Source organism: Harpia harpyja, chromosome 3 (assembly GCF_026419915.1).
Source record: "Harpia harpyja isolate bHarHar1 chromosome 3, bHarHar1 primary haplotype, whole genome shotgun sequence".
Classification (NCBI taxonomy): Eukaryota; Metazoa; Chordata; class Aves; order Accipitriformes; family Accipitridae; genus Harpia; species Harpia harpyja.
The window spans coordinates 14,438,933-14,455,464 of NC_068942.1; the positions used below are offsets into that span (position 1 = coordinate 14,438,933).

The 16,532-nt window shown below is 36.4% G+C and overlaps 1 protein-coding gene across 3 annotated transcripts in view; it reads left to right on the forward strand.

Moving 5' to 3' along the window:
• The window catches only part of ASCC3 (activating signal cointegrator 1 complex subunit 3), a 287,526-nt gene that overhangs the window by 257,251 nt on the left and 13,743 nt on the right, over window positions 1-16,532 (forward strand). For 2 of the 3 annotated variants that reach the window (XR_008234298.1, XM_052781435.1), the window contains one exon: window positions 7,777-8,001. Coding sequence is in view for 2 of the 3 variants with exons in the window: in XM_052781435.1 (XP_052637395.1) it covers window positions 7,777-8,001 (225 nt within the window). In the remaining variant the exon portion in view is untranslated. Of the gene's footprint in view, window positions 1-3,371; window positions 3,452-7,776; window positions 8,002-16,532 lie in introns of those variants that run through there. The other variant, XM_052781436.1, reaches the window with a different exon arrangement.

Below are 16,532 nucleotides of genomic sequence, written 5' to 3' on the forward strand. Positions count from 1 at the left end.
CAAATATACCATTTCCAGTGATAAAATGTAATAATTCTCTCACATCACTATAATTCACTTTATAAATGGAATTTATACCATTCCATTTATATTTATTTGCTATGGTCAAAGTAACTTATTCTAGGTGAATAATGTGTGCACCATACAGGTTTCAGATGTTTGCTCTTATATTTGTCCTACTTTAGTCTTCTTTTGCATTTATTTTTCCCTAAACTGTGCAAGTGTTACAGGCTTACTTATAATCAGTAATTTAACTTAAAAATCTGAGAGTCAACTAAAGCCACCTCTATGAAAGTTGTATGGGCTTAATACTATGAAAGTACCTACACATTTAGGGGAAAAATGAATGTATTGTAAGAATGGTTTTTATTAAGACTGGCCAAAAAAGTACCACTGAATTATGATTGTGATCATAAACTTTATGAAATATGGATTGTGAGAGTTAAGACTTAAAATCATGAATTCATTCCTTGTTTTAATATGTTTTAGTAAAGTATGCAATTTAAAAAGGAAAATATTCTGAAACAGAATGGTTCTGTAAGTATATTTTTTACCATTTGGTAAACCAATTACAATTATTGAATTATCTATTACTGTATCTTCTTGTACACTGAAACCTACCTTCTCTGATATGCTTAGGAAACTTAGGAAAAAAAGGGAAATTTACTTTCAAGTTAGTATAGAAGTCCTAAGAACATTTTTCCCATGTCAAATTATTGTTATTTTATATAATCCTCCTTCTCACGTGTGCTAGCATGCTTGCATTTTCTTTTAGCAACTCCATGTTGAAGCAGAGGTCTGTAATTTAACTTTGTACTTTAGAAGTTCCCAGATCTGCTAGGTCATTCTCTGCTACTGGTAGCTAATATTGCTGACCTCCTATTGCTCTGTGCGCAGTGGCAAAGGTCTTTCAGACTCCTGACCTCTGGTCATCAGGAATGTCATCAGCAGTTTGTAGTTTGGATGTTTTAAGTAAGAGGTGAACTTGTGAAATCTAAACCCTTCAGGGTGTTCTTAAGTGATCACTCAACTGTTTCATTGCCCTAGCTTGTACCTTCTATGATGTCTGTAATTGTAAAATTTGTGGTGTTTATCATATGCAGCTATTTAAAAGCAAAAATCAAACACTTGTCTGTTTTAAGTGAGAAGTCTGAGAATACAATTATATAGAATTTCTCTGATTACTAACATGAGAACTTTATAAGAATTGTAAGAACTTTTAACTTGTTTGTTCTTATAAACTGTTTGTAGGTCCCATTACTGAAATGTGCCCATTTTAAATCCTGACATATAAATTAATTTTTAAAAAATAATTTATTTACATAATTGCATGTTGATGGGTTTTACAACTTTATCTCTTCAACTTCTCATGCTCAACTGGAAATTTCCAATGCCCACTCTGGTAAGTCTGAAATCTAGAGCCCAGGGTAGCCCAGCCTCACTATTACGCTCCTACCTAGTTAAGTGGGTTAACTTCACAATTTGATTCGAATTCTATACTTGGGGGGGGGGGTTGACACTTATGTTTTATCTGTAAAAATGCATTAACCACTAATTAGATAATAAATAAAAAAGTTAGCGTTTGTTTCAAAAAGATACTGAGCAGCCCTTATCCCTTGGGTGTTGTTCTCCATCCTATGCATATCTGTTTTCCTCCTGTTGTTTTTCCAAAAGTATAGAGTGGAGAGTACTCCGATGGAAAACTAGAGAAGTGGCAAGCTCATTTTCCTGTTACCCAAGCTGGAGTGAAGAGTTAGGGCGGGCAGAGTCTGCAGTGGCAGGCACCAGTGCTAGAGAGGGAGCCCCTTTTCTGCAGCCAGGGATGGCTGCTGCCCAGGGGCTGCAGCTCTGGCTCCTCCGTGCCCCGCGGTGCAGGGGCTGGCACAGGGCTTTGCTTTCTGCCCTTCCTCCCTGCCAGCCACTGACCCTGGAAGGAAGGGATGGGAAAGCCCCCGTGGGAAAGGAACTGCACTGTAGGGTTGGCTCTAACGTGCTGGATGCCATTTGATTGCGCTGCTACGTACTTGTGCGGTTGACAGGGAGAGATGTTACATGGTATATGAAGGCAAGGAGCTTATTTAGAAATGGTCTCTGTGATGAATTACAGTATCACGTAGTAAATATATTCCAATCTTGCCTGACAATTTTTGGTTTCTTCTTTTGCATCATGTTAGCCACTCTTCAAGATCTCTACAAAACTTCAGCCTGCTCTGCTGCCTTAGCAGAGCCTGCCAGGCTGCCCTAAAAATCTGGAACGTCACTTCTGCCAAGTTTGTCTTAAAAGTATGGTTTTACATGTGTAAAACAGAGTTAGGAAGCTCCTTATGCAAGTGTCTGCTGTCTAAAAGAGGGCTTCTGATCTAAATATCCCCGTGTTACGTAGCGGCTTCAATAAGCTGGTAGAAATGACTTTTTTTTTCTTTTTGTCTATAGCAAGCCTTGAAAACATGCATCATGTTTGTTCTTAAATCTTATAACTAGTAATATCTGTTTATAACTGTCTTTAACTGGGATATTGTCCTAGACCTTTTATATCCAAGAGTAAAAGAACACCCAAACATTTTAAACTTTGGAAGTTTGAATTATGTCCCATAAAACTGAGACCAAAGCATATACGTTTATAGGCTACCAATAAACTCTAAAATAGGAGTTTATAATGGAATCTCTAACACAGATATAATCAGAGTAGTAATTCTAGCAAGTACTTCTCCAATTCCATTTTTTGATCTGCTTTACATTTTGGTATGAGCTGAAAAACAACTTCTAAGTATGTGGTCAGTTTGGGCTTTTTTTCTCCCCCTCCCCCCCCCCCTTTTTTTTTAAAGCACAAGATTTCTCACATGTATTTGTTTTCTGAATATAAATGTAAGATTGATTGTGTTCCAGCTGCCTGCCAGGATACATTTGTGTACATTTAATGTCTTTCCTTATAAATCAAACACATACTTGAAAATGTGATGATAAAATATAGTATAAATATATTGGTTAATTTAAATAATTTTAATAATATATATTTGTGTCATTATTGTGTCACATAATATGGTCTTGTACTCTTGGGAAGAGCATGGGCCAAGGAAGATTAACTTGGGAACTTTAGTTAAGCAATTTTTTTATTTTCCTTATAATACAGTTAATAGGGTCAAATGAGACTTTTGTCAGCACATGAATGGAGAGAGAGAGAGAGAGATATAAAAAACGGAAATAATTTCAAATGTTTTTAAGTACAGAAGTTCAAGTATCCTCAAAGAAAAATTTAGAATTTGTGAATCTATTATAAGACATGATTATACAGTTACCTAGCTACTCACAAACTACCAGTGCTTGTTATTTCTCTGGTTTGACCATGCTGCTTTTCTCTATCCTATACTAAGGGTAACATAGGTACCACCCAAATGAGGACAATTAACAGACTGCTTTAAAGATTGGAGTCCAGCTACTTCCTGTACACTGTAGCATTCTGTGGAAGTGACAGGTCTAGATGTTACACTAAAATACTCTGTAGCACTTTGTACAATGGAACAAAAGACAAAAGCCAATTATATAATAATACTATTGTTGAGCTTATATTTGCCTATCTAGTTACTTAAAGATCAAAATATGCTGTTTTCACTTGGAAAAATAAATTGCATATTGGCATACCTTTGAACTTCTGATAGCAGAGAGGTAAAATTTACTTCATAAGGTATTATTAGTGTTAACTGCAGAACAGCTGTAAAAAAAACCCACATTTTTTTATTGCAGCCTATTTTTTATTTTTCATTCTATGCACAAATGTATGATTTTTGCAGTCCTTCAGCATGTACTCAGACTACCAGAAGTTTATGTAATTCAAACCAAGGTTCAGGTAAAGAGGATGCAATTACTATATTAACTAAAAATGACCCTCATCTTTTCTCCTTTTTTATTATTCTGGTAGTTACTTTTAATACTAGTTTACTGCAAGGTTTTTTAATACTTTAGCTTAACAACTGTTAATTTTGGTATCAAATTTTCTAAGAATGTTTTTCCCTTGTTTCTTTCTACATCAGAAACTTGAAAGAGAGCAAAACACATTGCAGGTTTGTTAAAGTTGAAAATATGGTGTGTTTGAGTTCACTGTACCTGTATAAAAAAAAGGAATGTACAGGCAGTCAGTGAATTCTAAGGTAGTTTAAATAACAGCATTGCTAAAGAAAAGACTACTGGTTCAACTCTGGAATGTGAGAAACTATTTTTGGTTTGTTTTAGACACTCATTGTTACAAATTAATCAACTGCTTTTTAAAGTCTAGAACTCATTAACTTTGTAAGTTTTACTGTTCCCATGACTGAACCTAACTTAAAATATTCAAGTTTAGTTTAGTTGCTCACCTTGATCCCATTTCTGTCTATGCTCCACAAGTATCCTCTTCTCTCTTGTATACAGATGGCAAGATGTAGTCACTTGAGATTTAAAATGTTTCAGAAGGTTTACATGTGGTATAAGTTTATAGTTCAGCTCGCAGTATAAATCAGTAATTTCAGCCAAACTTACACATTTTGTGGCTAGAAAGAAAATCTGATTTTTTTTTTTTAACCCTAGGGACACTGCAGAGCATAGTACTCACCATGCTGGATACCTTATTTAAATTTTAGTTCAGTCTGACTCCTCAAACGCCTCATAGTACCAGAAAACTGCAAAATATATATTTTAAAATGGGATGAGTTATTTACTTTTAGAACAGTTCAAATAAAGGGTGATGATAAGCTGCATATCTGGAACACGGTGTTGCAGACAGGACTCTAAGATGATTCTGTGGCTGGTGTTATGCAGGAAACAGAATTCAATTATCAGAATAGCCCTTTGGCCTTGTAAAATGTAACTATCGAGTTTATGCAGGTCTACGTGTGACATTTCTCACTGGCAAAGCGAGTTACTGTCTTCTATATGACCCTGCATCACATACAGATTGAAATGTAGGTTTGAGAGGACTCTTACACCCTCAAAATAATGCAGCAGTCTCTAATGCCCAAAAGAAGACATTATCTGGAAAGTCCATCACAGACCTATAGAAAAGAGAGATGTGACACGACTACCAAATGCATGATTGCAGAACCCATAGCTAAAATTCCTGGTATACTCCAAGTTATGTTTAGCTGTGTAGGTGCTTGTAAACATATTTGTACATGGGCTGCAATAGTCCTGATTTAACAGAAGAACAAGGGAAAGTGAAAAATGCACAGCAGTGCTTTGTGGTTTAACTATAAAGTTTGTATTAAGTTTCTTGACTGTAGAATGAAGATTAATGATTGATACGTAATTTGATCTGTTTCCTCACCCATGGAAGTAAGAACGGTATTCAGATATAATGTACTAAAATAATATATGTTATATATTGTATGGAATAGTTGAAGCTATAGCCTTTGCAGAACAGATTGAGATTCACAATGAAAAGGAAAACTAAAATGAAAAAATATTGAGTGAACAGCAGGGCCTATTTGAGGTGATTACAAAGGATGTTTCTTTATTCTGTCTTTTCTTGTGCAACCTGAAAACAGTAGCAGGGGGTTACAAGCAGAGTTCATCACAGAGTTGTCAATCACTGTCATTTAACATTTTGCAATGGAAGATGTCTTTATTCAAGGACAGCTGGGCAAATCAGAGAAACAGATTTGCAGTTAGTAGTCTGTCCAGCCTACACTAAACAAACAAGGACAGGGCAGACATACTGGCCTCTCACATAAAAATATAATGGACTCTACTGACCTTGGTGCCCTCCATTCAGCTTCATTCTCAGTTGTATAAAAGCTTCACTACCCATTCTCAATTTCCTTTAATTACCTACATGATGCAGATAAGAAAATGAACCTCACTTACTTACAGTCAATGATCACAAACAGGAAATTAGTTAGGCAAGTTGTTTAAAATAAGAGGAGTGTTTTGGAGGTAAATAAAACATGTGCTGGGGAAGAATTAGGGAAAACGCATTTTCAGGAGTACCAATTGGTCTGGAGTGACTTCGCTGATCCTTCTTCTTTCTGCTACTTTAAACTGCAAAGCAAAACTAAGTAAAAAATCTCCTTGGTAAATATTCTTTAAAATATCTTTGGAGAAGCCAGTTAAATAAAAAGAGTGAAGCAAACATGCAGCCTTCTATAGAGCTTAAAAAGATTGTGACCTTAGGTTCAGAGAATAAATGACCACAGTTTTCACAAGAGATCTAGGAGACACATCCAGGATTAAGCAGCAGTTGTCGTTAGTCAGTCTTCACTTCTAATCTGCAGTCAAGATATGAAATAAATTAATGATATTCTGATTTTCTTTCCAAATCTTAAATTTTCTAATACTTACCTTTTCTTTTACATTTATATCACAGTTTAGGTGTAGTTTCATTGTGCCATTAAAGAAAACAGAAAATTTTGTGCTGTCAGTTTTCAAGGGGGTGAAAAACAGCTGTATAACTGTTTTTAGGAATTGTCAAAAAAAGGTTCTATGTGTTAGGATATTAATGAGTGGGTACGGTACTTTGCAAGTCAATTAGGTAGTTCTATTAGGTGTTCTAAAATTGCCATTTTCTTTTACCTTACTCTGCATTGGTTACTGTTGCAAATATTTCATTAGTATGAATTGGCAGGAAGTCTGACTGGGGACTGAAGACTAAAATGCACAGTATCGAATCTATACTTTAAGAGGAGTATAAAACCCTGAACACTTTAATTTAATGGTCTCTGCTAAGCCCATAGTTCGGAAGACATTGCCCTTCGGGCTACCCAAATGACTTTTTATTTTATGACAAAAGAAATACACTCTCTTAAATTACAGATGGAAAAGATATCAGATATTATAAAACTCTTACTTTACTTGCGAGTTTTATACTTCAGAAAGATCATTCTCATTCCAAACAAGAATATGTACGCATGCATGCACAAGAGGATTTTGTGGAGGAAAAAAAAAATCACCAGTTAAGTCACAGAACTGACTCTTCAGCCTGAATTACAGTTCTTAGGATGCTTCTGTTGAATTTTCTTTCATTCAGAGACAGTGAATTTCCTTAGCAGGAGAATGAACATCTCTGCTCTGGCTCCTAGAACAGTCATACTCTTTCCTCTCAGCCCCAAGGATGTTGCTACTCATAATTACATTTAGATTACCTGTTGGTGTGCAGCTCCTTTTTGCAACATGAGAAAGTTCTTAGACAGCTTTCATTTTGGCATTAATGGTAGTAGTCCCACTCTGGAACACAAAGGATAGTTTCCAGCACCTACTTAACATTATTTTGCTCTTTAATAGCTCGTCATCTGTTGCTTAGACACTGACTGCTCAAAATATTGAAAATATGTTTTAAAAGAACCTTACCAGAGCTATTTCAAACCCACTCTGTTTTGAATACAAAGAGAAAAGTAGAAACCTTGAAAACTGAAAATATGAATTATTGACTTCTTTATAGCTAACCTTACAATGCTTTTGTGAGCCAGCCAGGGTAGGATATCTGTAGAAGGTCATCTCAAATACTGAGTGATCCAATGAATGTATTTATTTCACTGATTTTATTTTCTTCTCCTCTAATGTTAAATCAGCTATGTGAAAAAAAAATATATATATATGTATAATTGTGTGAATATTTGTGAATATTTTACCAGCTATTGTTTTCCCACACGTGATTTTGATAAATAAGTATGCTTTCTAAACATTAAAATGCTTATATTTTAACAATGAAATCTAACTGTAGTAAATTAAATGCATGTAATTTTAATGTCTCAGTAAGCAATAATAATTATTCTGAAGTTAATGACAATGGTTAATTTTTTTTTTTTTAAGAATGCTGATGAGTACACAGATCTGCCTGTGAGACACAATGAAGACCAGATGAACAGTGAACTGGCAAAACATCTTCCAGTTGAAGTCAATCCCCATTCATTTGACAGTTCACACACAAAAACCCACCTCCTGCTGCAAGCCCACTTCAGTCACGCCATGCTGCCTTGTCCAGATTATGCAACTGATACAAAGACAGTATTGGACCAAGCAATTAGAATATGTCAGGTATAGTAATGCATTTCAATATCTAACTCTTGTTGGTTTACTATTTATTGTTAGTGTGTTGTAATATTTTGAATATAGAAAAATCTGAAGATTTCTTGCAGTCTTGTGGAGAACTGGTACCACGCAGTGTGATACCGCTTTGTTTAGGGAGGAACTAGATGCCCATAAAGATGCCCACTTTACAGAACTGGATCTGAACAAACTTATGCTAAAAGACTGTGGTACTCTGGTTGGAGGCATCTGTTGCCATAGGGCTCACCTCTTCTTTAATATGCAACAGCTTTCTATCTCTGTATCCTGGAATGTTGTACGTAAGTCTTTCCTGCATGGGTGTGCTCCTTGCAGATTCTTATGCTGACCCCCAAGAACCTCTCTCCCATGGGTACTTTTATTTTCATAGCACCCAAAAGTGCTGTAGTCACTGCCAAGCATAAATAAAACATGTTTTGAAATGTGATTTGGGACAAGATGCAGGGCTTTTCTCTGGCTTGTGAAAAGATATGTCTTCTATTTCCCAATTACCACAGAGTCAAAGAGCACGCTTTTAAACTCAGTCTGGAGGCTTGTGACTTTTACAGTTGTAGTGCAGTCGCAACCCACAGAAACTAAACTGACCATGGAGAGTACTGGTAACAAGCAATCACATGCACAGCTGCATGCCTCAAAAGAATTTTAAAGCAGCAATTTGAGTTTGGAAAGGAGTGCTGCCATATCTGAAAAGCACAGTTACAGCAGGAAGGGTGAGCTCTAGTTGACGCAGAGAACAGCCGCCCCTCTGATTCTGCCAGAAAGGAATAATACTCCCTTTAGTAGAACTGGACAAGGACTCATTCAGAGGTTCTTGAAGATCAGGTAGCCTTCAACAAACTATTCTTTTTATCTTCCTCAATTCAATATCTGTAAAATAGGGACAGCAATTCTTTCTTCCTGCAGTTTTTGTTTGCTCAGATTTTAATATCCTCAGTGATCTATATGTCAACTATCAGAATGAGGCTTTGATCTTGTTTGAAGACTGTTGGCAATATGGGAACTGCAAACATCATTGTGTCAAGCCTACCAGTTTGTAAAACTATGCTATGAGAAATTATTAATCAATGCTCTAGACAGACAAAATACCATGGGCAATTCAGTGTCCAGTGATTTGGGTAAGTCTCAACCTTACACTAACAAAAACTGCAAGCTCGCGATACTAATATCGAACAAAGCAAAACTAAAATTAAGAAAAGGAAAGTAAGAAGCAAATAACACCACAGATGTTATTGCTATGCAGTCTTAAACTTGGCAACCAGCAGTGCTTGAATGCAAGTCTACTCCAGATATTTCAGATCAATAAAATCATGGTGCTAAAAGCTTCAATATATGAACAGTTATTATTCATAGTACTCACTTATGAACAGAGAACAACGTCACTTGCTCAGGTGAGAAAATTCACCTTTGTTTCAAAGAAATCACATACAGGTTCATTTAGACATTTGTGGCATTAGTGTTTGGGAGGTAATTACATATTTGGAAAAAAATGTAAATTAAAGATTCTTTTTAATAATTATTTTGCTCAATATTTATCCTGCTTTGTTAAGAAATGGTTTTTTTAATCCTGTTACTGCATAACAGGTATTTCAGAAACAATAATCACTCAGAAGAAAAAAAACTAAAATATTCAACAGTTCCTTTAAACTGAAGTAGAGTTCAGAAGAGTACTATTCCATACTGTGCCTTGGCACTCAGATCTTTGGTTAACTACTACATAATGTTACATACACAGTCATCTTAAAAAAAAAAAAAAGTTCCTCTAAAAAAAAAAAAGAAAAAACATGCAAGCATTTTTTTATTTTGAAGTTGGCGCATGGTTTACATCTCTTGGGAGAATATTTGTTCCATCTTATTAGTCACGCTTTCCAAATGGAGGTTAAAGTTCCCAGAATATAAGCAATAGACAGGGTTACACTTTCAATACTGGTTGTTACCTTTTTCCTTAGCAGTGACCTGCTGATGAACTCTAGGTCAACAGAGGTGGAAAAAAAGATGTTAGTTATGAGAAAAGGAACTGAACCATAGAAGGATCCATTGATAACCATATTCAGTGGGTGATGTTCTCTGTGTGTGTGAACACGTGCTTGCGCACCATCAAACATAAAATTCAGCAATGAGACGGGAATTGGTTTTTTAGTTATGTTGAATGTTTGTTTATTTATGTACAAAGTACTTTAGCTGTTAAGGTTGTATAGCTAACCTTCAAATTGTGACCTGAACATAAACTGTTATTATTGCTGGCGGGTATATGAATGACAGACTTTCCATATCAGCACTGCTTTTCTGTTACAAGGCGGCAAGATCTTTCAAAGAGCTTTTACAAGTGGTTGTATCTCGGTACATACAGCAGGCCTCCATCCCAGGTCCCCTGCAGTGCAGATTTGCCTTCTCTAGCCACGATACATAAGCAAGCCTCTTTCCATCACAGACTATTAAACTTCTACACACTTCTGTGCTGTCTTTCACCTGAATCAGCCTTCTCTCCCATGGTTCCTTTCACATCCCACCCATTGTGTCCTCCTTCCCATTCCTCCAAAGCCCTCTGGGCCTTTTTCATCGCTAGTGGCTTTAGGCACAGTTGTGTTAATGGTCAGTCAGAAAACTTAAGTTAACAGCATCAGATAGATAAATGTACTTGATGGATTTCAGGTGAGGTTCCACTCTCTTCTAACAAAAAAAATTATGCAACCACTCTTTAATTAATCTTCCTGAGATGTCTTAGAACTTTTTGTTTTATGTTAGAATTCTGTTCATCTATACTCGTGATGAAAGATAGAAGTCATAAGCATTTACTGGAATTTGAGGAGTCATGGTGCTGGCTCAGTAGTGGAATGTAATTGTTAACAATTCCATAGAAAATGGAAGAAATATATTCTGTTACAATTTTCCTGTAGTTAACATTTCTTAGGTATAGATGGAGTTCACTGTAGCAAGATAAAATTTAATATCTGTATACCCAGGATGAAGTACAGAATTCTTTCCGTTTTGCTGCAGAAATACAGGGAATAGCAATATGTAACCTTCTGGAAGTCAAATGCCTCTCTGCTCCCACACCCATTTCTGTAACGAGTGGCCACTGAGGCACTGACTAGATAGACTGAAGGAATGTCCCAGCCCGACATTGAAAAGCTCAAGTCAAAAACTAACAAGTTTGTTATCAGTGACAGGCTCTTATAGATAAAGCACAGAAGGTTCCCATGGCTCAAAAAATCTGCTGTGACTTCCTATGTGACCTTGGCCAAGTCATTTAATTTTTATTTAATACAATTACAGTAGACAGCATATTCTCTTTGTCTGCATTATTTTTACTGAGAAAAGATAGAGGTGTCAGTAACATGGTGCTGAGCACTCCAGTAGCTGCTCAAAATCAAACACTTCTCCACTTCTTGCAGAAGAACATCAAAGAATAAAAATTCTAATGAAATTATTTGTCTAATATTTTTGTAGAATATAATTATTATTGTAAAGACAATACCCCACCTTTTTTCCTATCTCTGATTTAAGAATACGTGAAACAGACTAAATCTAATCTCTTTTTTACTTCTTTTGTCAAGCCTTATATTTTGTGACTGTGTATTCAGCGATCAGTTCTTACTCTGCTGTTTTAAGACTATCGCCTATATTTGCATTAATTGAAATGAATAATTGAGGTGGTAATACCACCAGTCTCAGATTCAGCAGGGCAGTCTCTTCTAGGAAAGGGACTGCTGGCTTTGCATTGGGATTGGCCACAAGCCTCCACTTGTAGTATAATCGTTGATAAAATATTTTAACATTGCCGGGAGCAGAACTGCCATGGAACTCAGCCTTAACCTTTGAGAAGTGTTTACCTATGGATGTGTTAAACACATCTCAGTAGGGTACCTGTGCACTGAGAGAAGATGGACATGAAGTCAGATTCCAAACTGCAGAATAAAGACTAGTTTGCATGGGAAACAGGCACATCCCTGAAACGAGGACCTTGTAACGCTGTCATTGATGGCCTGTCTTTCCCCATCATGTTACTCCTCTGGAGAATCTAATTTTGACAGGAGATGAAAAACTCTTTGGATTAAGCACCGCATTTCCTTAGCTGGACGATGACATGTGTAACACCGCTTTACCCATACTAAAACAGTTGAAGTAAATAAGTTGTTTCTGGTCATTTAAATTGCAGCTTTTGCTACAGTTCTGCTTATAAGAATCAAGTTTGTAGTACATGTTCAGGGTCGTCAAGTATTGCACAAATATGCTGCCCAATTCAGCTGTCTTTTAAGAGCTAGCTTACGTATGAAATGCTTACTCTACTGAACCGCAGACTATTCTGGCTGATGGTGGGAGCTGTATGCACTGCTCCTCAGGCAAAAGGTACTTTCCTGCCGTATCAGCACAGCTGCAACCAGCGGAGGTGCCCAAGCTGCAGTTCCCAGACTAAAAGAACGAGAATGTCCCTCAGCTCTGGACTTCCCATCCTCCCCGAGCCTCCTCAGTTCATAACAGCCACTAAAACTATTGACTTGGGGAGCCATATCCCTTGGATCGTTTGTTTTCCTGCCCACGAGGAAATGGAGTTGTTCTTAAAGATCCTAAGTGTGCTTTGAGCTCATATGTTGTCTGTTGTTAGTGCAGGTGTGCCGATTATGTGCTGCAAGGTGGTGGGAGTTACAGGAATGGCCTATTTTACAGTTGTGTATGTAAGATTTGTCCAGAAGTGCCGAGGGAAAGAGATAATTGCTTTAATGGGTGCATTGGCAACTATAAATAAGTGGGCAGCTTTACTGAAGGAAGGGAAGAGAATCAAATTAACTTGAAAATGCAGAGGATTATTCAGAAACAAGTGAAGAGCAAAGGCCATATCTCTTTAGCTACTACACGCATTCTTTGTGTATGCAGTAATATTCCGGTGATAGCACCATGTTTGCAATTTTACCTAACTACTGGCTGCTTTCATGGTTGGATGGCTATTATTCCACATTAGGAGGGTGGAAATAATAGAATGATCAGAAAACTTGTAGTGCATATACTGGACAGTAATGCTCATTTGTAGGTACTAAACAGCAACGGATAGCTGTGTAGTGGAAGTACCTGGACATGTTGGGGTGGAATTACTTGCTGCCTGCTTGTGTTTTATAGGTATATATGTGGGAGAAGGGAGGGTTACCTTTGTGGCAGTGGTGTTGGGGTTTTGCTTGCTATGGATAATTGGTGAACTGGTGTATGGAAGCATCTTGGTCACAGTTTAATGATGATTTGGTGCTGCTTATATATAATCCCTCCCCCACCCATGACAAACCTTTTCCCAGTTGGGGCTGGAGGAAATGAGTAATGCTTAACCCATTTGTGTGATCAATTCACTTAAGCAGCTACTGTGAAATGTTAATCACAACTTTAATTTGTACTGCATTAGCATTTTGATTAACTTGTAGGCTTGCTAGCACACTTGAAGCACTTTTACTCATAGTTACAGCTCGGAAATGACTTTTTGATTAATTAAGTTTGTTAGACAGCAGCTGAGCTTCCTGAATGCTAACCTTATGGGGCTAAAAGTTCAGGAGAAAGTTACTGGGAATAACTGTTGCTGTTGAAAAGGATTCTTGTGAACGCACTCAAAAATTTTTAATTATTGACAAAATATTACATTACTACTTTGAAACTGACTTTAAACTCTAAAGAGGGTGGTTTTATTATGAGAAAGATGCTGTATATTTTTCATGGGTTTGGTAAATTTGTGTACGATTTGGAACAAATGCCATCTTTAAGACATTGTTTATGTTAGGAAACTGGGATTTCTTGCCAAGAGATTTTTATCAAAAACATTTTATTGTATTTACAGTTCACTAGCACAGTGGAGAATATCAATTTATTAATAATTTGAAAATAAATTGGATATTGGGACTCAACAAGTTCTGAACATGTTGGGTTATGCCCTACCAAGTTTACATTGCTGGTATCACATTCCATAGCTGCTTTTATCTGTGTAATACTATCAAAAAAAAAGTCAGTAAGAACCCAAGGGTTGCACTCCACTAAATGTAGACAGTAAGTGATTTGTCCTTTCCTTGGTTCTGATCATACTAATAATGTTACTATGGAGGCTAAAGGATGAACGCAGGGATAGGAATCTTACAAAGCAGCTAGGAAGGTCGTAATTTGCATACATCAGTGAGACCTTTATGATGATGGGAGAATGAAGAATTAGTCTCTCGTAGGGGGTAGCAGAGCATATGGAAGAGGGAACTGAATATGCTTGTAAAAAAAAGTGAAGGGAAGGGGGATGCAGAGGGCAGTATAAAAGGAGTGCCTCCTGAATATGATTAATTACATCTTATTCACTGTATCTCTGATAAAATACGGGGGGGGGGGGGGGGGGGGGGGGGGGGGGGGGGTGTCCTGTAGGCTGAAACTATACAGATGTATGAGTCTGATTTAATTAAACTGAAAGACCTCCTCTCCCTCCCCAAATTAATACATTTCTAAAAAGTAATCTTGGACTAGATCTCTGAAGTGCAAAGGTTCTGTAGATACCTCTTTTGCCAATATATGACATAAAAAAGGTAGTGACCTTAAAACCCTCTGTAAGACTTCTTCAAATAAATTCCAACTTTTCAAGTCAGTTGTTGTTTCTGGGGTATATAATTGAAGCATCATAATCATGATTTATATAAAAACATTAAACTTATAGTACATGGCATGCTTTAACATCTGGAAAAATATTTTACTTGTAGTAGTATGATCTCAAGTCACATGTGGATCATAATATAATATTACATATTGGAAGTTTTCCTACATTTGAAGCGTGTGCAAAAAAGTATTACTGTTATTCTGAATTCATAGTTTTCAGAAAAATGGGTAAAATGCATACACTTTTGCATATTATTATCTATAAATATTTGTCATATAAACTCTGTAGTCCTAAACAGCTGTAATTAGGCACCATTCTAATGACTTTAACTTGTATTTCTAACTGAAGTCTAGTCCTAGACAACAGGATTTATATTATCATGCAGCGAAGACAAGAGTGGGGATATTTTGATTATTTGATATTGAAATACTATACACAATAAATTCAGGTACAAAAACAGCCTTAACTCTGCTTTTTGATGTAACTGTGCGATACCGGTTTGAAGTATTTTAGTCTTACACAGTTTATTTCTTTTACATACCCATTTCCTTCCTCAAAGCAACACTACAGAGTAAGACTTATATTTGTTTGGCTGAGAATGTGTTGGATTTACATTACATAAACTTACAAGTCTAAGGTGAATGTCATTTTGTATAGAGGGCTGTATACATTAGTGTACCAACCTTCAGTTTCCCGAATGAAGGCACTCAAGAAAGTGTCATAGCCTGTGAAGCGCTCATACAAAAAATAAAATTAATCCTTTAAGAGTGGATAAATTTGAGCCAGGAAACTCACCCTGGGTGCTCCTGAAGTTTCAGCCCCCATCCACCAAGTCATTACCACCAATGGCATCACTGTAGGCAGTCAACTTTTAGCTTAGTAATCACAGATGTAATTCTCAGCTGGAATGGCACTTCTTACATTACCTTAGTCTCCTTAGCTAGCCTCTGTATCCAGAGCAGTTATCATTGTTCATTTAGCTTCATTGCGACTTTCCTTAAATATAATTTAGCCACAAAATATCGACATTTATATTTACAATGTTTACAATTACATTTATATTTACAGTATTTAAGTAGAAATGCTTAGTATATTCAGAGTTATATGACAGGTGACTTCAAGCAGAAGAAGCAATTATTCCAAGCAGTATGCAGTCTCCTAATAAGATGCAAGCTGTTTCATTTTAATTCAATAACTTATCTTAAAGGAAAAAGCTATTTAAGTCATCCGAGTAGATCAGATATTCTGCCAATTGTACAGTCTCTGTTCCCCTGCCACCTATCCAGTTGTACAAGAGTGATCCAGACTATCTGGCTTTCAAATGACTGATGTGAAAGTAATACCAAAAACAGTGTTAAAACTTTGCAAAAAGTTTCTAAAATAAAAGATTTTGCAGTCAGGATATTTTAGTTCCTAGACAAATCTTAATTGGGGGGGCAGTGGAGCAGATATGTTTATTATGGAACAATTTACTATCTGTTATTTTGAGCATATATTCAGAGTGCTTAAAAACAGCAAAGAAAAGCAATGTTTTGCTATCAGTGAGTGTTCCACACACTTACCTCTCCCACATCTTGCCTCCATCTTTGCTTCCCCTCAAGCTAAGGAATTATAAACCATAATTGAAATTCCAAGCATCGGTAGTAACTTTGGCTAAAAAGAGAGCGACTGTTAAATCTGAGCTTCATGATAGACCAGAAAGGTACAATTTGATCAGTTTAAGTAATTCAGTACTTAAGGATAACCAACCACTGCTCCTCAAAATAAGATGATAGAAACCTGATAATAGATGCTGAGGGTTTCATATTAATGTACTTCTGGAATGAAGAAAGAAAGAACAAGATTTTGATCCAAACATTTTGATATTCAATTCTGAATATCATCAAAATGAAAATTTTTG